General features: G+C 49.8%; 3 protein-coding genes across 4 annotated transcripts in view; 1 reads left to right on the forward strand and 2 right to left on the reverse strand.

Moving 5' to 3' along the window:
* Nucleotides 1–25,201, reverse strand: part of LOC106482322 (keratin-associated protein 9-2-like) — a 39,606-nt gene that overhangs the window by 5,899 nt on the left and 8,506 nt on the right. The window contains exons 2-6 of one of the 2 annotated variants that reach the window (XM_067313418.1): nucleotides 24,056–24,205; nucleotides 23,453–23,610; nucleotides 23,006–23,162; nucleotides 22,710–22,770; nucleotides 20,914–21,077 (exon numbers count right to left, since the gene is read on the reverse strand). In XM_067313418.1, the coding sequence (XP_067169519.1) occupies nucleotides 20,914–21,077; nucleotides 22,710–22,770; nucleotides 23,006–23,035 (255 nt within the window). In that variant the 5' untranslated portion in view covers nucleotides 23,036–23,162; nucleotides 23,453–23,610; nucleotides 24,056–24,205. Of the gene's footprint in view, nucleotides 1–20,913; nucleotides 21,081–22,709; nucleotides 22,771–23,005; nucleotides 23,163–23,452; nucleotides 23,611–24,055; nucleotides 24,206–25,201 lie in introns of both variants that reach the window. The other variant, XM_067313417.1, reaches the window with a different exon arrangement.
* Nucleotides 1,087–3,597, reverse strand: LOC106496342 (keratin-associated protein 16-1-like). Its single transcript, XM_013956984.2, has one exon. It carries the CDS (start codon nucleotides 3,595–3,597, stop codon nucleotides 1,441–1,443), a length of 2,157 nt encoding a protein of 718 aa, XP_013812438.2. The 3' UTR covers nucleotides 1,087–1,440.
* Nucleotides 18,625–20,345, forward strand: LOC106482321 (cornulin). Its single transcript, XM_013939873.2, has 2 exons — nucleotides 18,625–18,778; nucleotides 19,053–20,345. Exons 1-2 carry the CDS (start codon nucleotides 18,641–18,643, stop codon nucleotides 20,019–20,021), a joined length of 1,107 nt encoding a protein of 368 aa, XP_013795327.2. The 5' UTR covers nucleotides 18,625–18,640; the 3' UTR covers nucleotides 20,022–20,345.

Consider the following 25,201-nt stretch of genomic DNA (forward strand, 5'->3'; position numbering starts at 1 on the left):
GAACCGTCTGGAGATGGGGAAGGGAGATGGAAGAGCTGTTTGGGCCAAGCGATGTGCACGAGGCCAGCCGGCAGCTCGGCTCTCCCAAATCCGCCCGCACTGCGGCATCCATAAGGTATGATTTATGATGTCCCATTATTGGTCAAACTCCTCTACCAGAAAAAAGTGACACAGTGCTAATTGCGGGTTAGTCACAAGCCTGGTGTCCTGGGGCATCTTCTAAGAACAGGCCAGTGGGTTCTTGCAGATGGAGCTGTGCCCACATCTGCTGCTTCAGTGGTTATGAGGACTGACTTCATCTGCAGTCTTCCTCCCCTGTTTCTCCTCCTTTCAGCAGTTGTTGCCAAGCCTGACCACCCTCTTGTATCCTGCACTGTCTCTGCTACGGAAGCTTGCAGAGCGCTGTCCTTGGCATGTGTAACAGTGTGACTTTACGTCCCCGAGGATATTGCTCGCTCTTCGGAGAGCAATTTGCAAACAAATTCAGTGCTAATGGGGGAAGCGCTTGGCTCCTGTCTGCAGGTCTGCATGGAGGGTTACCAAGAATTGTCTGGGACATCCTGCAAATAGTAATAAAATTTCTGCAGAATTCAGCGGTGAATGAATCCATGTCAATCTCCCTGACTGACAAGACTTGCCCCATCACCACCAGAGACAAGGAAACACAAGCAGATTGCAAAATGCTGAGAGAGGAACCTCTTATGCATGGGTGACAAAGTCACAAGGCGCAAATATTCTCCCAGACCTGCTCATCTTCCCCTCGTTAGTGGCTTATTTACCCATTGCTGCTAATGGAACATCTTGTCTCTGCCTGCAGGACAGAGCCTGACAAGAGGCTACATGCAAATGCCAGTGGCCCTGAGCATCTCTGGCTTTGGAGAAGCAATTCAGCAAATGGTTGGATTTTTCAATGTCTTTTCAAAACCACGGGAGACCTGGCTAACATAGTCTTACGTCTTGTCACGCATTCCAGCAGTTGCTGCCACTCTAAAGAGATCAGTCTTTTAGGAAGAAATTAATGGGAGAAAATGCAAGCCTGTGGGAGTGGGAAAGTGAAGGAAACTTGTGCAGACAGTTGATGCCAAGATCAATATTTTTATTGCTTTATGTCTACAGGAAAATAAGAAGATGGAAAGAAAAATCAAATGGAGAAATTCCTCCATCCGTCTCAGTGCAGAGCAGAAGAATTACATGATCGCTCTCCCAGGCATACACAATATTCCCGGGGGTACAAAGTCACTTAGTTACGTGTTATGAGAAAAGGCACTGTGCTTTAAATAAATATAGCAGAAGTTATGTAAAAGTGTAAGAAAAAATACAGGAAGATTCCCCCTTTCCTAGGACAAGAAGGGCACTAGGAAGCAAAGGCAAGAGGAAGAAGTTAATTAGGACAGGGGTCTGCAAATCATTTTCATTTGATCCCTGCACCCACGCAGTGCCTCAAGGAGCCTTGCATTTACGACAGCAGATGTCTGCACAGCTGATGGCATAGACAGGGGCACAGGCAGGGCTGCACGCGTCCACGCACTGGGAGGTGGCCTGCGTGACGCTGACTGTGCCGCAGGAATCCACGCACTTGGTAGCAGCCTGAACGCCTCCGCAGCATGGGTCCACGCACTTGGTGGTGCATTCGGTCACCTCCCCGCAGCACGGATCGGCACATGTGGTGGTGCACTTGGTCGCTTTGCTACAGCATGGGTCCACGCACGTGGTGATGCATTCAGTCACAGCTCCACAGCACGGATCCGCACACGTGGTGGTACACTTGGTGAATTCCTCGCAGCATGGATCCACACATGTGGTGGCGCACTTGGTCATTTTGCCACAGCATGGGTCCACACACTTGGTTACACACTTGGTGGCTTTGCCACAGCATGGATCCACACACTTGGTGATGCCTTTGGTCACAGCTCCGCAGCATGGATCCACACAGCTGGTGGTACATTTGGTGAACTCCTCACAGCACGGATCCACGCATGTGGTGGCACACTTGGTCACTTTGCTACAGCATGGATCCACACACTTGGTGATGCCTTTGGTCACAGCTCCACAGCATGGATCCACACACTTGGTTATGCCTTTGGTCACAGCTCCACAGCATGGATCCACGCATGTGGTGGCACACTTGGTCACTTTGCTACAGCATGGATCCACACACTTGGTGATGCCTTTGGTCACAGCTCCACAGCATGGATCCACACAGCTGGTGGTGCATTTGGTGAACTCCTCACAGCACGGATCCACGCATGAGGTGGTGCACTTGGTCACTTTGCTACAGCACGGATCCACACACTTGGTGATGCCTTTGGTCACAGCTCCACAGCATGGATCCACACACTTGGTGGTACATTTGGTGAACTCCTCACAGCATGGATCCACGCATGTGGTGGTGCACTTGGTCACTTTGCTACAGCATGGGTCCGCACACTTGGTCACGCACTTGGTGGCTTTACCACAGCATGGATCCACACACTTGGTGATGCCTTTGGTCACAGCTCCACAGCACGGATCCACACAGCTGGTGGTGCATTTGGTCACTTCTCCACAGCATGGATCCACACATGTGGTGGTGCACTTGGTCACTTTGCTACAGCATGGGTCCGCACACTTGGTTACGCACTTGGTAGCTTTACCACAGCATGGATCCACAAACTTGGTGGTACATTTGGTCACAGCTCCACAGCATGGATCCACGCAGGTGGCGGTGCACTTGGTGACTTCCTCACAGCACGGATCCACACAGCTGGTGGCACACTTGGTCACTTTGCTACAGCATGGGTCCACAAACTTGGTGGTACATTTGGTCACAGCTCCACAGCATGGATCCACGCAGGTGGCGGTGCACTTGGTGACTTCCTCACAGCACGGATCCACACAGCTGGTGGCACACTTGGTCACTTTGCTACAGCATGGGTCCACACACTTGGTGATGCCTTTGGTCACAGCTCCACAGCATGGATCCACACAGCTGGTGGTGCATTTGGTCACAGCTCCACAGCATGGATCCACACATGTGGTGGCACACTTGGTCACTTTGCTACAGCATGGGTCCACACACTTGGTGATGCCTTTGGTCACAGCTCCACAGCATGGATCCACACAGCTGGTGGTGCATTTGGTCACAGCTCCACAGCATGGATCCACACATGTGGTGGCACACTTGGTCACTTTGCTACAGCATGGGTCCACAAACTTGGTGGTGCCTCTGGTCACAGCTCCACAGCACGGATCCACACACCTGGTGGTGCATTTGGTCACTCCACCACAGCATGGATCCACACAGGTGGTGGTGCACTTGGTCACTCCACCACAGCATGGATCCACGCAGGTGGTCACGTACTGACCGCCCACACAGCTGCACGGGTCCACACACCTGGCAGACTGTGTCAGGCCAACATTACCGCACAGGTCCACATACTTGGTGGTGGCCTGAGTAACTCCACCGTAGCAACAGGGATCCACGCACTGAGTTAAGCGCTGGACGTTACAGACAGAGCCACAGGAATCCACACATTTTTGCTGGGGAAATCTCCTCAGCCAGAAGACAGCAGGAGGAAGGCAGGGCTGTTTGCATTGGTACTCATTTTGGCAAAACATCTTTGGGGGAGGGGAAAGCCTGAAAGAAGGAAAGGAACATACATTGTGGAAAATGGAGACATTCAGCCTTCACAAGGTTACTTCATCCATGGAGTTAAACTACACTTTTTCCAATGGAATATCGAGCAATGTATTTGGAAAACAGCCTGAAATCCATAGCAGGGCACTACCTCCACATGAAAGTATTTTAGACAAGGTTGTAGCTACTGCCTACACATACATTGCAAACAACTTCTTCTCAAAAGGTAGAAGAAGAGTACTGTTACTTGGACTCTGTGAGATTATACTGCAGGGTTTGGAGGCTAGACAGCGCCCACCGGTCCACAACTCCCCTCTGTCTGAGATTAACTCCTTGACATTACTTCCTGCTCCCCATCCAAAAAGGAGACCACGAGGCTGCTGGTACTGCCCGGTCCCCATGCAGCTCCTCAGCTGGAGGACATCAGGCGAGGCTTCATGCTACGAGACTTTTGCAAGGAAAGTGTCTGACCGCTTCATCACCTCTCCCACAGAAGTCCTCCCAGCTCTTCCCATCCAGACTCCCTTCTAGGCATGGCTTGCCCTCGCAGCCTGCAAGTCTCCATTCCTTATCTTCCCTCCCACTTTTTTTCCCTTTGAAGTCCTTGCCTTCCCTTTTGATCCCTCGCAAACCCCATAATTTCTTGGTTAAAACAGGGTAACAAAGTCACTGGGGAAGGAGGGAGGTTAGTCCACCCTCAGCTACCCTGAGAAGCATCTCAAGGGAGAAAGCACAGCAACTGCAAACCACACGGCAAACAGAGCATTAGAGGAAGACAGAATGAGTTTTTACGCTTCGCTCATATACAAATCTTGCTACGCAGAAGCACTAAGTCTTCTAACTTGTCTCTGCAGAACACAGTTAAAAAATAAATAGCCCCATCCATTGCATTACTTCCTAGTAAGCCAAAAGTGACTTACCCAAATCACCAACAGGAACAAGCAAAGAAAACCAAAATGGTTTGAGAAACACCACAATATGAACCCTTTTATATGATTTTAGTGTCCGTGTCTCCGGAAGTGAGACACCTCAGGGGTATGGAAGTAAAATTTTTAATAATCCATGCCTGCTCCACCTCCAATCCTTAAATGACTTGCTTACATTATAATTTTTAATGAAACCTGGCCACTGAGGTGGTACATATGACACCATGACTGCTGCCTGCGAGCTTGAATTCCTGATCCATGTATTTCATATGGGGGCGGGGGAACACAGAACTGGTGAAGCAGCTTGAAAACAAGCCTCATGGGGATTAAATTTTTACTTTGATATGAGTTATTTTTGTACGTTTTCTTGCACCTTCCTCTGAGACACCTAAACAGACCACTGTTACAGATGGGATAGGACTCTATAAGTGTTTTGCGCTGCTCTTCTGTGTAAATTTCTGTATTCTCACTAATGTACAGCATCCCGCTCACTGTGAACGTTTTATTCTAATATCTGGTCAGAATTTCCCTGTTGCCACTTGCAGTCGTTACCTCCCACCCTTTCTCTGGGCACCTCTGAGAAGAGCCCGTCTTCTCCATTAGTACCCCCTGGGCAGCAGAAAGCAGCACTATTATGTCCCCTAGGCCCTGTCCTCTCCAGGGTGAACAGACCCGCGGGCGCAGAATTGGACACAGTGTCCAGATGCGGTCTCCAGTGCCAGATAAAGGGGAATATTCACTCCCCTGGACCTGCCAGCTGCACCTTTGCTAAGGCAGCCCCATCCATGGGAGCACCCACGTGCTGTGGCCAGCTTCACAGCAGCTCTGTACCTCGGCCAGATGCAATATTGCCATGCAACTGAAACTGGTTATGATTTTGGCAGTAGGGCAGTCAGGGATGACATCACACTGTTCACATTAAGACATTTAATTTCATTTAGTTCCTTCCAAAACTTAAAGAAACTCCCCCCCAGTGGCCCATCTCTTTGCACTGATGACCCAGGGGTGACGAACCAGCCGTGCTTGGTGCAGGGTCTTGGCAGTGGGTGTTTTTCGCTTGCTGTGCTCACAGCTCCTCTGTACGGTCCGGCCCGCGACTGAGCTACGCCGCTCGCGCCAGATAGCGACACGTCCTTGACCGCAGCAGCACAGAGTCACCGCTTTCTGCCCGCCACAACTGTGGTCAAGGAAAGAAGCTCTCAACTGAAATTCCCTCATTAGAAGAGAGAATGGAGAGCTAACAAGGGCAACCCTGTGCAAGATCAAGACACTCAGACTTCCTTCTCTGCTCACTCTGAACTAACCCCAAGTCACTCGGTGACACAAGCACTGAAGCCGCATCGCCTGCGTGCAGAGACGAGAGCACAGATCAGCCAGAGCTGAAGGGGTGCTCTTGTGTTTGCACGCTCTTCTCCCTTTAAACATGCTCTTGAGCATGGTGGTGTCCCATAGCAAATTATGATAGCAGAAAGTTATGCAGTCGCTTTTGGTTATTGTAATTGAAATAAATAAATTCAGCATGTGTGACCCTCTTGGGTTACCAAGTGATTTGAATTAACCCTTAGTGCAATGCAGTTGACTTTGGTAAGACGGCGGGCCAAAGGGAAAAGGGGGTGGTTGCTTCTCCTATGACAAATCTGTTTTTCTGGGGCACAACTGCACGAGAATAAAGGCAACATCATGGTGATGGAATATCATGTTGTTCCTTGAGTCAGAGCTTTAGGAGAAAATGCAAAACATCACAAGAGTAGCGATGACTTCATAAAAGTTTCCAAAAGCACATCAGGACCCTACTACCAGGAAGACCAGATCTGAACAGGACAGACGCAATGACAGAAATATGCCAGATTTGGCTAAAAGAATCCTCCAGTCCCACATCCCGTCCCGTCTCTAATAACACGCATGATGTGTTGGACGTGAGGGTGTCGTACCATCATGGAAAAATCTGACCCATGACTGTCCAAGTATTTGATGGCAGGTTGAGAATCCATTCATTTCCCAAATTCTTCTCTGACATCAGCACCACTGAAAGGACACGTGAATTCATGGACCGTCTGGGCTCACTCAAGGCTGTAGCCATGGAAATAGCCAGTTTCCATTAAAAGCAATTAGTCAAATAATCCATCACGGGGCAGAGGCGGAGCAGGTGTGGGTTAGCAAAGGGTAGCTCGTCTGAGCACCTGGGGCACCTCGTCTCTGGAGGCCAGGCTCCTGAATGCACACCGCAGAGCCCCGGTTGAAGTCGCCGTGTCTGCTCGTCCTCTTTATTTGCTGCCGCTGAGCCAGGTGAGTATCTTCTAGCTTGTACAAATCTGCACCTATCAGTGGGGTTAAATTTCTGCTATGTGCTGAAATAGCTTACTGTTACCAGATGCATAAAGCAAATTGTTTATTTGTCCTCGCATCTCATTGGTGATAAGAGTTTAAAAGAGGAGTCATGATCTTCCTTTGCTGTAATTGCCATGGATGTGCTGCAAAATGCGCTGTTGTCTCAGCACTGGATTTAGACGACTAACATACGACCTAGCTCTTGCAGCACCTACACTGCGGGCAGCAGCCGAAACTGCTCTGCATATAGTTAACCACCTTCGTTCAAGTGACAAAGCGACTACAGCACCACGTACGACTGAGGTCCCAGGTGAGTGTGCTGAGCCCCTTTTACCTGCTGAGCTTGTTACTGCCTTTAGCAATGTTAAAGGTAGGTTAGTGATGGCTGCACCTCTTGCAGCCCCCGGGAGATGGGCATTCTCTGCAAGGGAGTTTCAGAGCAAGAAGAGGTCTAGAAAAGAGAGGGGAATAACTCCAAGTTTATAACTCTACTGAAAATGTTAACTAAATCCACTGCTATCTGCCCAAGAAAACGCTGCTAGGGTAAAATTGTTTGGCTGGAAACAGCTTTTTAGATAGGAAAGTTGGATTTAGCAGTTTATACAGAAAAAAAGAATGACCAAACTGTTCGTAGGAAGTGGTTGCAGAATTTAAAATAGCAGCAAAAACTTCTCTCCTATCCTTATTTCATGATCAAATCGTGACATGAACAGCAAGCATCTTGCTGAAAAATTCACCAGCCAAAAAAATGAAAGGTCTGAGGCTTTGCATTAGTAGAGACCAAATTGCTCTTTTTCTTTCAGCCTTGCCTGCAGTACAGAGATGTCTCACCAGTGCTTGCCACCCTGCCTGCCACCCACCAGCTGCGTGGGGCCGGCTGCGCACGCGGACGCTTGCCCATTGCAGGGTGCGCAGAGCGCGCACCCCTGTCCTGAACTGCCTGTCGGGGTGGATGCCTGCCCCTGCCAGGGTGCACCCGCCTGCCTGGGGGACTCTCACCTTCCTGCTGTCCCCAACTCGGCTGCCTGGGACCCCTGCGTGCCTCTGTGTGTCACTGCCGGCGTGTGTCCGGCAGCGATCGCCTGCGACCCCCACCAAGACCAGCAAGGGACCAGCTTCCCCCTGCAGCATGCAACTTCACCGGTGGAGCCCTGCACCCTCGAGGTGGTGGGGACCTGCGTGGACACCTTCCCCCTGCAGCATGCAACGTCGCCGGTGGAGCCCTGCACCCTCGAGGTGGTGGGGACCTGCGTGGACACCTTCCCCCTGCAGCATGCAACGTCGCCGGTGGAGCCCTGCACCCTCGAGGTGGTGGGGACCTGCGTGGACACCTTCCCCCTGCAGCCCACGGCCTCGCCAGTGGAGCCCTGCTGTCCTCAGGGCGTGATCGCCTGTGACCCCTGCCCGGCTCGGTGCTTCGTCACGCATGTGGATCCCTGTGCACCCCCAAGCATGATCTGTGCGGAGCCTTGCGCGCCCCAGAGCGCGGCGGCGCCCGGCGACACCGGCTGTCCCCAGCAGGCGCCCATCCGCCCCACCACCCGCACCGCCGCCATCGTGGAGCGGTGCCTGGCAAGGTGTCAGAACTGGCTGCGAGGCAAGAAATAGGGCAGCAGCCGCCAGCATGCAACAGAGAGAGATTTTCCTGCACAAATGGGATCTCCCTCTGGTGGTTCTCTTGATTTCTCATTTGTATCAAGAAGAGAGAAAAGGGTTTCATGTTAAATAAAAAAAATTTTTTTTTCAATCGTCTCTTAATTAAGACCCTTATTTCTATTGCATAATATTAAGTGCAATAATAATAGCAGAAATGTAGGCAACGCAAGTAATTGCATTCAGAGACACCCATTTCTTCATCTTCAGACTTTTTACTTCCCACATACGAAGAACTACTTTCATAATAAGTCTTAAATTCAGTTAGGATCTTGTCCTTGGGCTTTCTATCCTCTTTGTACAGGTCTTTTAGATTGAAACTGTTATGAGAATATTAAGAAAAGCAGCTGAAAGGCATCATTTTAACATAGTTTGGGAAAGGTCTTTTAGGGATATACAAAACAGCAGGAGGTATTGGGGTTAACGAAAGAGCAAGCACTGCATAGAAGGAAGTTACAGAAGAAACCAGGAGAGGAGTAATGCTGAGAGACGGACGCCTCGTTGTTGCACAACTTCCAGTCGAAGCCTGGGTTGGACTCGGTGTAATTAAAAGGTTTCATATTGCTCAGGAGCAGCAAGGAGCCTCACTCGTTCCCCCATCGCATAACAGCACCGCAAAGAACGGAGTTATATCTCTAGATATTAGCAGTAGCCTGACGCAGTAGATGGATAAAGCTTTAAAAAGCTGTAGAAAGGTCAGAGGGAGAAGGAAACACCAACTGTTCCTGCATTTGCTTGCAGTGTAACTGAGATATCATCTGCCGCTTCCTGCCCAGCCGCTGCTATCGCGCTCGGTGTGGCGTTTCAGGGACAGGTTCCCGTGTGCCTTGCTGCTGTGAAACAGCCCCCCGCAACTCAGGTCAGCCCGGAAAAATGACGAGAAGCAGCCGAGGCATCTGCAAAGAACCGCTCAGTGAAAGTCATTTACTGAATGATTGCATGTTGTTCTCCGCATCTTTAATGCCTTCTGTTAGAAGGGATTTTCCACCTCCGTATGCATATCAAATCATGTCTGCATGTTAGCACTGTGTGTGTGCAGTTAGGGAGAGATGAAACGAGTCTTTCTTATTGTAGCAATAATTGCAGCACATCATTGAATTGAGAGAATAAATCTTCATGAACCTGAAAAGTTTGCCAACTATTTCCGTCCTCTTTTCTTTTTTTTTTTTTTGGTAAATAAATCAACAGCTATCATTCCCAAGCCACTATATCGGATTATCGTGCCTGGAACTACATATATTATCCATTATGTTGCAATACGACTCTGCTGCAAGTTAGATTAGATCTGCAGTATGAGACTTTTGAAACACCTGTAAATCAAACCTTAGCGAAGATAGCCTATAGTAACATAAAAATGACTACTAAAGATGAAGAAGTGAAGATGATAAACAGAGGAATGTTTTTTACTGTGTTCCCAAACAGCATTCGCAGAAGTCAGATAAGCTCCGCTCACTGTTATAAGATGCTCTTTTGACATCTGTCCTACACAAATTGCTGGGCTCTCCCACATAATCTCAATTACAGAAGTCATTAATCCCCATTACATGCTTGCATTTATGGATACGCCAATACAGTGCGCTCCAGCCAGGCACGTCAGACATTCAGCCATCCATGTACGGATGCCCAGAGCTTGTCAGCATTACCCTGAGCACTTCCGAGTGCTTAACGCAGACAGCAACGAGCCCTAGGGACAGAGTCATTTCCTCAAGCAGGCAAAGAAGTGAGAGCTTCCTGTTCCTGAAGTTTCAGCACGTTAGAGGTGTTCATCTAGACTAAGCTGAAGATTTCTCCAGCTCTTCAAAGGACTCCACAGTCCACCCAGGGCCATAAGGATTGGTGGCTGCTCAAACTAAACCTGAAAAAGCTATTTTGTTTTATTTTTTGGTGGGTGCATGTAATTTCGGCAAACGCTTCTCCAGCCAAGCAGTCTAGGGCAGAGATCGCCTTGTGGTTAGGCAGCAGCGTACCGACCCCAGGAGGCAACCTTGGGCCTGGGGTGCCAATGGCAAAGCAGCAGGGCAAGAAGAGGACCAGCCCCAGCTAGAGCCTTTCGCTGGTCACTGCTATCTGTGGAGGTACCGTGCTGGCTCTCCATACACACAAACAGCCTTTTCCTCACCTTCTCCCACCTCCTCGTTCCTGCAGATGGTCTCATGCCCCCTCACGGCAACCTCCTCCTCCTCCCCTCACCCCTGTCGTCATTGCCACCTTGTGACGGCCTCGTCATTAGGGTGGAGTGTAATTGGTACAGCTGGAAGAGAGGCATCAGGTGTGATTGTGACATTCCTGACATATCAGCCAGTAATTTAGCCCTTTCCTGCAGAGGGGAAGGAAAAGACAAGGCACCGTCCAGCCTGGTGTTGGCTGAACCTTGCGTACAAGCAAAAGGCAGGAGCCTAATTTCTCAGGCACAGCTGATAACGCTAAGGGCTCGCACACAGACATCTCAGTCCAGCTTTCACATGATGGGAGCTCAAACTTTCCAAAACATCACCTAAGTCACGTTTTCCAAAGCGTCGGCCATGACGAGATATTCCCGAAAAGAGAGAGGTCAGAATAAAGATGTCTGGGACTATGAGAGAGCGATACGCCGCTGTCAGGGAGCACGAGCCACTCTGGGCAGGCTACCAACGTCCTTCCCTTGCCCCTCGGAAGACAGATGTCTCTGATTCCCTAAGCAGACCTCAACCTGCAGGATGAGCAAGCATGAGCCTGTCTGGTATGAATCCTCCCTGCCCGGGATTTTGAGCCGACAACAAACAAACAGGCAGCAGCATCGCCATAATAACAACAGCTCCTCCGTCCCCCAGGCTGGTGCTGTTTATTCCCCGGAGCCAGATGAGTCATTGGAGGAAGCTGATCCTTCGAAGCAGGTCAACTGTTGCATGTCAGCACTTGCGAACGGTGCCAGGCTGGAGCCAACATTCCCCTGGTCTGAGTCACCCCAGCTCCAGAGGGTCCACCGGGCACAGCGAGGGGACTGCGAAGTCCGGTTAAAACGAGCATCTACCCCCCTTTACTAACAGCAGCGAGACCAGCACCCCTTAGCACATCCAAGTAGCTCTTCAAAACACCCAAGAGCTGCAAGAAGTGAAGCACTTAAAAAAAATCAGTTCAGCCACCTCCAGCTCAGCCCAGGACTCCCCACTTCATCTGACTCTTTCCCTCTGGTTTGGAGGCTCCAGTTCATCATCCTGCTGGTTTCAGGAGTGGGTTCATTCGCCTTTGGGCAGTGACCGGCTCGAAGTTTCAGCACAAACGTGTACAAGGAGAGAAGGGGAAAGAGCTTCTTGGGATGGGCTGGGAGCCTGGCAGAGGCCCGGCGCCCTCCTCTGCACTCGCCTTTCCAGTATAAACAAGCAGAAAAGTGGTTTTTAAGGCAGGCCATAGGCAGAACTGGCTTCAGCCGTCTCTCCTGTGCATCCAACAGCCCGGTAAAGGGAGAACCGACTGGCCCTTCCTCCAGTAGCAGCGTTAATCACGTTGCTTTCTATTTACATAAAACTCATAGGGATTCAGCATTGGTTTGAACCATCCCACTGTGTCTAATTCACTTGCAAATACTAGGTTTGAGAGTAATTAGATATAAACGCGAGCCTCAAAGCCGTACTTCTTGGGAAAACCAGGATGAAGAAAAATGAATGCCAATAAAAAAGAAGAAGAAAACAGGATATTTCCGTGTCTGTTCATCTCTCTGGAAACAAGGAAAGAGCGGAGAGAGCAGACAAGTGTTGCGCTGCTGAACTGGCTGCAAGAGGCACCGATAACAGGGCGCAGAGCAAGGCGCGTTGCCTGCCTGGCTTCTCGCACTGCTGCCACCCCACGAGTCTTGTGCAACCAACTTCCCGGCCCGGCTGTTCACATGGCCACGAGCGCCGGCGTACCGCTGCCGGAAACGCTTCCCTGCCAGGCAAGCTCCGGCTCGCCCCCAGCACCCATGCCGGTTCTCCCCGGCCGGGCAACGCAACGCCTTCCTTCCCATGCCACCTCACTCAGCCAGCTCCACCACCCTCCCAGCCCACCTTTGGTGGGGTTTCAACCAGGTTACGTTTCCCAACACGTCCTCTCTGCCCCCTTCCACCCTCTGCTCGAGACGACGCTCCCATTTGCACTCCACGGCCGCCTCCGAGCCCTTCGATGTCGCTTTGTCTCCGTCTGGCCCTCAACGCTACCGCAGTCGCTTCTTGAGGGCTACAGGTGGTTTTCAGGACAGGAGAAGGTGGCTTCCTGCCCCAGCCAGAGATGCCCCTAAACCCGAGGCTTTAGCCATTCCCCAAAATTGCAACTTCCTCCTGCAACTGGCTACCAGAAGGAATTTAAATTCTCCTGCAGATGTACTGACCAGCAAGGAAGCTAACGGGGAACAGCACCAAAATTATCCCCACCACCAAGGGGAGCAGCTGGGACGACTGCAGCCTATGACTCACTTCCACGGTGACCACAAAAGGTGACTCAGGTTTCCACCAAACCCTCAGCGCAGCAAGGCAGAAGAGACCAAGCTGAACGACTGCGCGGTCCTGCCCGAGACCCTCTCCTCCGAGGCCGGTCCCGGGGAGAGGGGAGACGTGCTTGGCGGGCCGTGCACGCTCTGTGGCGACACGCGTGAGTGAGGTGCTGCTTGCTCCTCTCCAGGCGAGCTCCCCGCGCGCGCCGCGGCTCAGGGCTCAGCATTGCACAGCACAGAAATAAAGGCAAGCAGGAAGGGTCACAGCCGGCCTGCTGCAACGCCTGCCTGGTCTCTAAGCGCTACCACAAAAACCTGCTTTAATTCACCTTTGAGGCAAAATTCAGCGTGGTCGGAGCTCTGACCAGAAGCTGGTTTTCCAGAAGCTAAACCACACGCGCGGCTCTGGAGAGGAGCGCAAGCGAGGTCTGCGCTGCCGGGAGCACGGAGCAGACCTCACGTACGGAGCGGCACCGGGGGGTGTTGTAGGCGGCCTGTGCACCCGCGCCAGGCGTGCGCACACGCGTGTGCACGCGTGTCAGTGCGGGTGTAGGAGCAGCGTCCTCCGGCGGTGCCAGGGAGGGGAAAGCACAGCGCGCCCGTACAGCTTGAAGAGATTTCCGGCTACAATTAGAAGAAATTACAAGGGAAGAAACACAGGCACGGTCAAAACTTGTTTCCTAGTGACAGATAAACCGCAAAACTTAGACAAAGTCGTCTGGGCTGGCGGTAACTGAGTAGTAGCTGGGTGATTTTTTCTTTATCGCCTGTCAGTTAACAGCGTTCACAAACATCTGGCCTCCAAGACTGCCCGACAGGAGCCGACGCACGGCTACCTCACCGGCTATCTTTTCTGACAGCGAAAACCAAATGCCTTCAGAGGAAGGCGAAATAATTCTTCACATCGGCAAATATGGGATAACCAAATCTCCATGTTAGCTTCATTCTTAGTCTCTGATTGCTAAAGATCTGCTTAAACTGAAACACAGAATTTCATATCAACTCTATAAAATACAGCACACAGTAATGTACTGGGAAGTGTTAGTGTCTAGCTACATACCACTGCCTTTCCTCTTCCAGTCGTAGACCTGGATAAGTAAACTTGTGATTTCCTTTGTCCCTTCAGAAAATAACTTACCCAAACATAACTCCTGCTTTTTGCATTAAAACACCCAGCTGGATAAGCCATGAGCAAATGAATCACAGAAAAAGCCTGTCTTCAGGAGAAGGATCAATGGGTGAGAGCAACGAGACGATCTGAAATACCCATGCCCCTCTTTAAGTTCCATGGTAGAAATGCAAAGGAAGGGTTTAATTAACTTCTCCATAATGACAGGTCTTAAAATATGTATTAAAACTGTCTCAAAACAAAAAAATGTATCCACAAAAGTCTTGTTTCAGCCCAGAGATTAATTCCTAATTTTACTTGTGAGATTATTCAAACGCAGAAGGAGTCTTTTAGATATTAAAGGCATTGCTAGCTGGCTTTCAGTGCATTACCACAGGGAGCCTTGGAATCCAATTATCTCTGAAGAAATATGTTAAATATGCTCATTAACATGTAAAAAAGTAGGAACGTGTATTAGAGAAACGCTGATGTATCTCACTTCTTAATGTCACAATGAATTAGCAATAAAGAGGGTTGCAACAGAAACAACTTGCTGGAATGCCTACGGAGCGTAGGAAAATAAAGCATTTCACTTCCATTAGCTGAATTCCTGATAACGCCAGAGATGTAGCGATAAGCGCTCCGTATAATGGGCTCCAGCTCTCACAAAGTTTAGGAATTGTGCTTTGCATGTAGAACAAGGCAAGAAAAGGGAGGTTAGCTAAAACCTCAGCGTAAACTGCCCCTCGGCTCGACAGGCAAAAGAGAGAAGGAAACAACAGGCAGAAGAGGTACGGGTGGATTGGGAAGGCAATAGCTACAAAGAAAATTTTGGGGTCCCATACGGGCACTAACCAGTCCCTTGCTTTTTTCCTAAACTCCCAAAAGGAGCTCCCAGCCACCCAAGCCCTGCAGCCCTCCAGCTCTCCGAGACCTATGTTTAAATGCTTTCTCACGTTAAACCTTCGGCGGGGCACTTTCCCTCCTGCTAACCTACCCTTCCAATCCTCCTTGCTGAGCAGGAACAATCGAACTGAGTCATGCAGGAATAAACAGTGATTACTTTCTTTATTTTTATTGAGAAACTGCATATATGCTCTGCCTATCCAGAGGAGCTTGTTTGCCTGCTGCCCCAAAGCATTTTCTGCCAGTGAGCTCAGAAGTCAGAGCTGCTTTGGCAAAGGCACCTCAAAAATTTGTGGTAATTACAGCAGGTTTGCCAAGCAAACAAGGTGCTGCAGACTCGTTCCCTCCTGCGCCACACCTTGCACCTCTCCTCTGTGGCAAATCAGCCATGGAAATTCAGCCAAGATAAACGTGCATCTTGGCTGCTTTGAATGTAACCTCCCAAAGCATTTATTTTTCCCATGAACGCAGGTGCCACCCCGGGGAAGGACATGCTAAAATGAGGCTCTGCCCCACCTGCCCTGAGTTTTTAAGCTGCGATGTTAATGTCGCCCTTTTTAGCACCAGCACAGCTTGGAGGTCTCGGTGTGCTGGGAAATCTCCGATTGCACAGAGCCCGGCCTCGGAGGCCTGCTAGCCTCCCTTCCCTTTATACTGGGTGAAAAGGAAGAAGTCAGGGCTCAAGCTTTATTTGGCCCAAACCACCACGAGCTCTTGCTAGGCTGCGCTTCCCTTGGATCACGGTGGAGACGGCACAGCGGAGCAAACGCTCAGAGATCCAGGAGAACCTGCATGGCTCCTGCTGCTGGAGCACAGCCGAGCCGACTAACGGCAACCTGCTCTGTGATCCGTGCTGCTGCAATTCACAGTCCATCCCCGCAGGGTCTTCAAGACACCAGAGACATCGCATGCTCCTGCTCACATAAAATGCCGTATCCGGCAGAGGACACCCCACGCGAGAGAAACGCAGCTCCCAACTCAGGCCCACGGCAGGCAGGCGCAGGCAATGCCCTAGTGAAACACTGAAGTGGCGCTAAGTGATCTGGCTCTGCTGGACTAGCAGCTCCCCTGGGAAAAAGCAATGCAAATGCTTTGCTGCGCTCCCAGGCAGATCAGCTTCTTTTCAGACCCGTTGAAGAGATCGCTCCCACCCCCAGGGTCAGGCAGCTGCGTGGAGCTCGCTGCCGTCACTGCAACCCTCTGCAGCCCCCCAGGCTCGGCAGAAACCAGGAGCAAGCTCGTGCAGCCCACTTCCCACCTGCCTCAAGCCAGCACCACTGAAGGGTCAGGTGATTTCATCAGCACAAGAGGATCAGAAACACTTGCTGCCTTCTTCCTGGATTCTCCAGACTGCAATTTATTTCCAGCTGTACTAAAAGTGATTTTGTCCCTTTCCCTATTATGCAGTTTTTGCTCTCTTTAAATGCATTCACATATCATTTGACCCTCTAACCTCTTCTGTTTCACAAAGCATGTTTGAAATCCTGAACAACATAAACCTGTTATTGTCTCTGGCTGTCTGCAAGAAGAGGAACCACCCTGCTCAGAGCCTGGGTGAGGGATTTGAGTAGGAATCACTCCAGCCAGAATGTGCCTCTCCCCCCTCACTGCAGCTTAACGAGAAGGTTAGCAGCAAGCACTCAACATTAGAGGAAAGCGGTGCATTTTCATGCAGATAGGATAGAAAGGTTGATAGATCAAAAATCAGATAGGAGGGGGGAAACAGAGGCAGGATTATTGTTAGCATTGAGAGTCTCCTTCCTACACTCAAGAGCTGGGTTCGAGCTGACCGAGTTCAGAGCTGAAGTTTGAGCAGTAAAGAGAAACTAGAACAGTCATTGCTAGAGGCTTCAAGAGACCCTAAACATCACAGTTATCAGCGCGGCATTTTTCAGCTCCAGCGCTTTCCCTCCCCGAAGGGCACTGCCAGGAGCAATCCGCCTTTCCCGGCACACGGCCAAGAGACAGGACAGCATTGCAGAGCCCTCCTACACCCACAGCCAGCTTTGCCTGGGGGCTCCTCAGCTCCCTTATTTATCCCCTCCTGACCCCGCACACCTGCGGGGCCTTTACACAAATGCACCCGGAGCCATTAACCCTCCCCGTGCCGGGCATGGAGCCACCCAGTGCATTTTCCTCATGGTGCTTTTTTTCTGAAACTAAACTGGTTGTATTTTGTTTGTTGTGTCCAAAACACCGCCTTGTACATTAAAAGCTATATGGATTTCTGTCTTTAATTTTTTTCAGTCTCTCTTAAGAGCTGTTTATTGGCCAAGAAAAGAACTTTAAAAAGTAGAAGGCTAAAGTCAGGACACTTAAAAGTCTTACTGAAAGTGCCCAGGAAAGAGCTCTTGGCATTTGTAGCAGCCAGGGGAACGAAAGCGTTACACTCGTTTCCCCGGAAATTATTTTGTGCCTCAGTTTCCCCAGCTGGTAAATAGCGATACAGCTGCAGGATCGGCCACACGGTGCCACACCACTGGCCTGCTCCAAGTGCCACTTGGTGGCACTATTTGAAAAGATTTCTTTGCTTGATGCCTATCTCACAGTCAGGAGAGGGGGAGGTTCTGGAAGGAATTATATTCATCTTAACATCACAATTTTCTTTCTTTCTTTCTTTCTTTTAATTCAAAATGAAGGCATTCCTCGCGGCCTCCTCCCCTGGGTGTCGGAGCAGCCCCGCGTCACTCAGGGATTGCAGTCTCACGAAACACGTTTGCCCAACACGAGAATTGCGGGCACTCCTCAGGCATCACCTTAAACAAAAACCTCCAATGGTAAAAATAGCCTCTTCCGTAAAATGCCTCTGAGATGCGTCTGCAGGTGGGGCAAGCTTAGGATGGACCCTGCAATAACTTCTGAGAAAAACATTAGTGCAGAAGTTAACGAGGAAGAGATAAATGAAGACACAAGGGATGACAGTGTAATTGGGTAGAGATGTTTCAGGGCGCTGTGCTAAAGGGGTGTCTCCTTTGCAAGATGCAGGCTATGATTACGAACCCTATATAACACCTCTGATACCCGATCCGCTTTACACTGCGCTCCCGAAGCTCAGCTGTTCCTGTTGCTGACCCAGGTAAGCCTGGATATACAGAAACTCATTGATTTTCACACTGTCCAACTTTGCTACTGGCAGTAAAGCAGGAGCTTTTGGCCATGAATGTGTTCCTGGAGCTGCCACTGCTGAGCTCTCCTAAAGGAATTTCTATGTTGGCTTTTTATGAGTCAAAAAATTCATAAAAGAGACCTGGAATTACAATATTCTGTGGCTCGTTTGAAGCAACCTGGATTCACAGCTCTGTTCTGCTCGACAGAAAGCCAAATTAAGGCCAAGGAGAAGATTTTTTCTCCCCTCTCCTACTATCCGCCTCCCCAGCCTTTCACTTCTCACCGTCCCTCGTCTCTCCAGCCATCACTGCTCATCTTCATACCCAGCCGCCTCTGCAGCGGGTGAGAGATTCATTTTTCCCAGGAGTCCCTTCTTGTTCTCTGTTTTCTTTCCCTTTTTCTACTTTATTTTGTCTAGCTCCTTTTCTGGCAGTTCTTTCTCTCTCTCCCTGTCCAGCTATGTTCTTTAAGAGTAACTTATCTGAAAAAAACATACAAAGACCCCTTTTTGTTGGCGCTTTTCTTGCAGGCTGACTCAGGTTTGCAGGGAAATGGCTCGACTCCAAGAAAACATCATCAGCATCATCGCCGCTTTTTATACGTATGCCGGGAGAGATGGGGACTGCAGCACCCTGAGCAAGGAGGAGCTGAGGCAGCTCATCCAGCAGGAGTTTGCAGACGTGATAGCGGTGAGGATCCGGCTTGCGGCCAGTGTCCGCCGAGGGTGTGCGCGCGGGGTTGCAGGGCTGGGATCAAAGTGCTCTCCATGCACATGCATGCACCTGGCTCCTTGGGAAAGGCAAGGAGATGGTCAGAGGCGAGACGATCTGCAGCAAAGAAGAAAGGTTATTCCTTCTCCCAGGGTCAGCTGCTTGCAGAGCACAGCGCGGGGAGCCTGGATTTCCACCCAGAGGCTGCGTCAGCCCTGCTCAAACGCTCTTACTGCTGCTTGTTTCTTTACAGAATCCCCACAACCTGGAAACTGCGGAGAAGGTGCTGTGCTTCCTGGACGACGACAGCAATGACAGGGTTGACTTCAGTGAGTTTCTCAGTCTGATTTTCCGTGTGGCCAAGGCTTGTTACAAGGAGCTCAGGCAGTGCCAGAGACTAGAAAGTGGTCAAGAGCCGACAGCCCAAGAGGAGGCAGGCAGGGAGCAGCAGCCAGCGGGGCCACACGCAGCTGAGAGGGTCTCCCACCGCCAGCAGGTCCAAGAGCAGAGGGCAAACGATCAGGTCCAGGAGGCTGAGATCCCAGACACCCATCGAACCCAGAAGGCTGAGACACCAGATCGGGAGCCAGACACCCATCAGGCTGATGGGACCGAGCCACCAGAATGGGACCTAAACAGAGGTGAGATCCTGGACTTTGAGACTGCAGAGCAGAACAGAAATACCCGTCTGGCTGAAGAGAATGGGACACCAGAACAGGACCCAGAAACCCACCAGGCCCAAGAGACCGAGATGCCAGAACAGCGTCCGAACGACCATCAGGCCCAGGATGCTGAGACACTAGAAAATGCCTCGAGCAGCCATCAGGTCCTGGAGATGAAGTCAGCAGAGCAGAACCTGAATTGTCCCTCTGAGACACTGGGAAAAGACACAAGCAATGAGACCCAGGCGTGCGAGGCCCCTCAGCAGAACCCCAGTCCCAGCGAGGCCCAGAAGCTGCAGCTCCTGGAGCAGGATGTGAGCCCCAGCAAGTGTGCGGAGCCCCAGGAAACACACCATGACCCGGCTCTCCGTCAGAGCCATGAACCCGAGGTGCTGGAGCAGGAGCTCAGCGGTGGTGACGCACAGTTTTGTCCAGCACAAGAGCAGCAAGACGATGGTGGCCAAAGACAACCCGCTGCAGAGCAAGTGGCTAGGTCAGACCCATACTCATGTAAGTCCCAGAATCTTCAGCAATTTTTTTATCCGTGGCCACCACAGTAGTAAAGGCAAAAACAATCCCTCTTGTAACCAAGGCAGAAAAGGCAATAGTAAATACAAAATGCTGGTATACATTTCCCTCCGCTGGCCATGGTGTGACTTTGGACAAGTTCAAAAGCGTCCCAACAAAATTTCCCCCCCTTCAGCTAGCTGAACTCTTCTGATCTGCTTGGAGCTTGTCCCCTGTGAAGAGGTACATCCTGTCCAGTTTCACCATGGTTTGCATTCCTATTTGTCATATCTTGCCTAACTCCTTATTAACCCTGGGCTTCACATCCCTGATCTGTACTGAGTTATTCGACGGCTAGAGACCTTCTCTTTTACTTTTTGTTGGGCTGCCTTTGCTTATGTAATAATAAAACTCAAGGCAAAACGAGAGTGTCCTAGTGTGTTACTGCAAGCGTGTTCTCGGCCCCGCTCTGAACGAACAGCCAGGTGATGTGACATGGTGCAGAGGACCAGAGGGTCCGTCTCTTGCCACGACACACGGCCACATTGCTCCATTTATTAGGGTGCAGGTGGAAGGATGGACAGAAAGAGAGACGGGCTTGTCTTTGGGGCAGATATTCTAAAAGTGCTGTTGTTCAGCCCTAAACTCTTGTTCCATCAAATGAATCTCAGATAACATCAGGCCAAGGTGCGTTCCCTGGTCCTGGAGGCTTTGGGGTTTTGTGTCCCAGTCCAGCCTCAGCACCATTAGCAGTGCCTGCAGTATCTGCTCTGCCTCTGGAGACCTTCCCTCTCCTCCTCCCTCAGGTCCTTCTGTCCCTGTACCACCACCGTGCCCTTCTCTGTCAGAACTGAGACGCCCCTAAAACAAAGCAGAGCTAAAACATCGCCCTTGGCAGGCTCCCCCCAAACTGAGCTGCCGGCCGAACAGGAAGTTTGGAGGTACCTTTGCAATTCTGCCGAGGTGAACGGGTTGCTCTGTGGGCAGAGGTGTGACATCCCTGTGAGAGATGTCCTCGAAGAGGGCAGAGGTCTGCGTTAACGCAATGGCACGACCAACCTCTGAGCAGCTCCCTCGCAGCACCCATCTGCTCCAGGTGTTTTTCATGTCTGCTATGAAAAGAATAAACTCTGCTTAACACTGAATGGGAGGGATTTGTCCTATTTAACCTCGCTTATTAATACTCTGAGAAGCAAGGGAGATGTGGAGCATGCTGTGAAGATCAAAAATCCCTTTTGGCCATAGAAGTCCCTGAAGGAGATATATTAAACACAGGAAACTATTATTCATGTATATCTGATCCCAGCAACAACCGGGAGGCCAGTGATAGAAAGATCACACGCACAGTGTGCACAAACGGAGCCATTTTCAAACTTAGTTCAGGTAGTTCAGGGAACAGGGTCTAATCCACAAATGCAGATAGGAATACGGATAGTTTCGAAGGCATGAGCAGTCCAGTGAAGTCAGCGGGGATTCTTATGAGGTTCAGACGTGTCCTGGACCACCGGGCAGGCCCAGGACTCAGCATCCTGCTGGGAGCGTGATGCTCAGCCTGTTTTTCATCATACTATCTTTCACTTGCAGCCTATCAGAAAAATCAGCAAATTATAAATGCACGCGCACCTCGTGCTCTGTGGCCGGTGACATGCAGCACACAGACGCCTCACTGCAAAATAAAACATCACTCCTCTGGGACACCCCAGAATTTCACAATTTGCTGTGTGCTGAATCAGAACAGAAAAATCAGCGTTTCAAAACCCTCTCCACATATCCGTCTGCCTATCCATCCATCATCTTCTTATCCATATTCTTATTCTGCTGCCCTTTGCAGCACCAATAAAAGACTGGGTTCAGGCAAGCCACTGAGACCTGTTAGGGACGTGACTGCTGCGCTCAGAGAAACGCTAAGCTCGGCTGAAGCTATTCCAGCGCCGTGTGCTGCCAGCTCCGGGTGGGAACACAAGTGAGCTAAGGAAGAATGTCCTGTGCTCACCTAAATTGGCCTCTGGCTCATTTTTGTTAATTATATACTCTATTCTGAATAACACTACTTTTGCTGTCAGGAGTATCATATTTGAAGTTAGGGGGGGTTTCTTGGTTCATTTTAACGAGAACATTATAGCACAATGAAAATCACCCAACTGAAACAAATAGCTAGGTAAGAACCCTGGGAGGCTGGGAGGGAGCCGGTCTCCCGTATGGGGTGCGCCCTGCGAGGCGCCCGGTTCCTCCGCGGCGAGATGCTCTACAGGCTCAGCTGCCCCATATAAGTGACGACTAATCCCACCACCAGCCGCTCCATCAGTGTTCGCGGCTGCCACGGATTATTGCAAAACAGTCGGAAGCAGTTTGCCTCCATCTCTTTGCTCGTGGGGTCCCCTTGGATGTGGCTGGCTGGAGGGATTAGGCAGGATCAGACCTCAGGGGGTTGTGTGGTGGAGCAGGGAACGTGCCGTCGGCTGAGGTGTGACGACACACGGCCTCCCTGCTCCCGGTCTCGCTCCAGGGACGGGTGCAGAATTGGGAATCGCAGAGGGGTGCAAGCAGCAGGAAGGCAGAGGTGCCCCATTGGGGCCCCTCGTTGCTCTCGGGGCAGACGCGGGGAGCAGGCAGAGCTGCCTGCACGATGCACATGGGCTTGTGCACCGCTCCTCCGTCCTTCTCCTAGCGTCGCTCCCAGTTCCTCCACCCTCCCCTTCAGTTTTACAGACCAACAGGCGAACAGTTTGTGTCTCCCTCACCTTTAGCTCCTTGATGTCTCTCCTGTGTGATATTTCCCCGTTTCAAAGAAGCTGAAGGTACCTCAGGACAGAGAGGAACAAAAATGTTGTTTAATCTCCTTAAGGCAGAAGCCACAATTTTTTTCCCAGGGGGGCAAGAGATTTAAGATCCTTAGTTTGAAAAGAATCTGTATTTTGTTGCCTAATAGCTTTTAAAAATCTACCCGTGTCCCCTCTTTTAAAATAATGTTTGGGAAGCCTAAACCCTTGGAGAATTGGGGGGTTTGGTGCTGTAGCGAATGTGCTTTGAAACTTACTGGTTTGTTCCGGGAATGGCAGCAAAACATGAAAAGCGAGGAAGTGCTTCAACGTGCGCGTGATCGAAACGCCCCGTCCCTTTTCCAGCATCGGCAGCCGAATTCTGCCTGCCCAATGGCCCAAACAGCGCCTGGTCATCCCACGTTGCTGTAACTCCTGCGGGTGGGATTACAGACTGTTAGAGGACACGAAGCATACAGGCTCCAGCTGCACTGTAATACTCTAATTTTAATAATAACTCCAATCTACCATAAAATTACAGTTTCCCAAGGGTATCATTATCCCACAGGTGGGGTATAATTTGCACAAGTATAATTTAATCTGAAAAAAAGCTTAAAAATGAAGTATGGTTAGTAACAATCCTTATATGCACTTATATGAGTATCCCCAAGGTGTTACCAGCACTAATTAATTAGACTCCTACACCCACTATTATCTCAACTTACAGATGGGCCAGATCAGCGACTCATCCAAGGCTGCATGACAAGTTCATGCTCTGAAGCCTCTCTGCAATGTCTCCGTCACGCTTCTCAAAGCAGCGAGCCTTCCTCCAAAATCAAAAGCAGGGGCCCAGGTGGCATGGCTAATGTCTTCCTGATTTTCTCTGGGTACCAGGAGAGTTGGGATGAATAAAGAAATGAGTTGGTCTCTAATTAATATACTGTTAAAAGATAAAAAAAAGGATTGTGGAGGTAATTACACCAAAAGCTGCCTAGAGCAACCGGATGAAGATTCAACATAATTCTGCCTCTCAGTAGAGATGTTTCGGCTTTTCGTTTTAATTAAAGATCAAGCAAAGTTAAAATGAAAGTCATTCATGGAAGACAGTTAATCTGAGAATGTTCTTTCATGATTTTTCTCAATGAAAAGTCATTGCTTATTAAACAGACATTTTCTTGTAAAAATTATCATTTTTCAAGCCTCACAATTTTAAAATGTTCTTTTTCTTCAACAGAAACCTGAATAGTACAATGAAAAGGTTCCCTAACAAGAAATTACCAAAAATAAAGTACATTTTTCAACACACCCTACAAGGACATGACACAAACCATGGTCTCCTGGGGAATTTGGGGATCTCACTGCCATATGCCTCCATTTCACCATTTCCATAGTGCTTAGGGGTCCTTTTGTCCTTCTTCCGCTGTGAACACAAGCCAGATCCAGAGTCCATTGACCTCAGGCCCAGGGCACCGAAAGAACTGCACAAAAAAAGCACACAGATAATCCCTGGTGTTACAGTGCCAAGCTCACAGGCCACGCAGATTTCTTACTGTCCCGGATCTGCTCACAATTAGCTCTACTAAATTCAGTGCTTCTAGCGACATCCTCCGAATTTCACTCTGGTATCGTTTATGTATGTGTGTGTGTGTACGTTTGTGCGTGCACCTGTGTACATTATACATATACACATATAAACATATACCTATACAGACACAGATATATATGCACATATATAAAAATATGCCACCCCATAAGCACATCTATATGTTTTATACCTATTCGAGGTGTTTTTTTTTTAATCTTAAATACAATCAACCTGTAAAATAACTTTACAATCCGGATTAGGTGGAACCAGCCAGTGCTTGAATTGCCACATGGTAACTGCTATTTCTGGGTTAAAATGATAGGTAAGGGGATGATAAGTTAAATAACCCGTTTGAGGACACGAAGGTGCAGCTGGGCTTGGCCAAAGATGAATCAGGACAACGTCCACAAAGGGTGTCTCCTTTCTTTAGCTCCGTCAAGGACCCTATAAAAGCACTCAGGTCCTCCGCTCACTCCACACGGCTTCACTGGAATCCCATTTGATCCCGCTGGTGATTTGGGTAAGTCGTTCTTCTTGAAATGCTCATTTTGCTTGGAAAGAACATGTTCTTGACATAGGATTCATCTTGGGTGACAATGTCATTCCTGTGGCACTGTTTTCTGGGGGTCTTTCATGTTTATATCCAGTAAAGTGTTATTTTGTGAGATTTGGACATCTACATGCTGTTATCACTGTGTCTATGTGTAGTAGCAGCGGTCTTCTGAGAGAAAGAGAGAGAGTCAGGTTTTGTGCCTTACTTCGGTCTGGATTCAGCTCACAGCCGCAATGAACAGATTGTGGAAATACCAAGAAACAGAATTTTGTATACAGAGGGATGTGTGGAAGTGCATGTGTGTGTACACGTTACACAGGCAGCGAGGCAGACAGA

This window comes from Apteryx mantelli, chromosome 31, assembly GCF_036417845.1.
Source record: "Apteryx mantelli isolate bAptMan1 chromosome 31, bAptMan1.hap1, whole genome shotgun sequence".
Lineage (NCBI taxonomy): Eukaryota > Metazoa > Chordata > Aves > Apterygiformes > Apterygidae > Apteryx > Apteryx mantelli.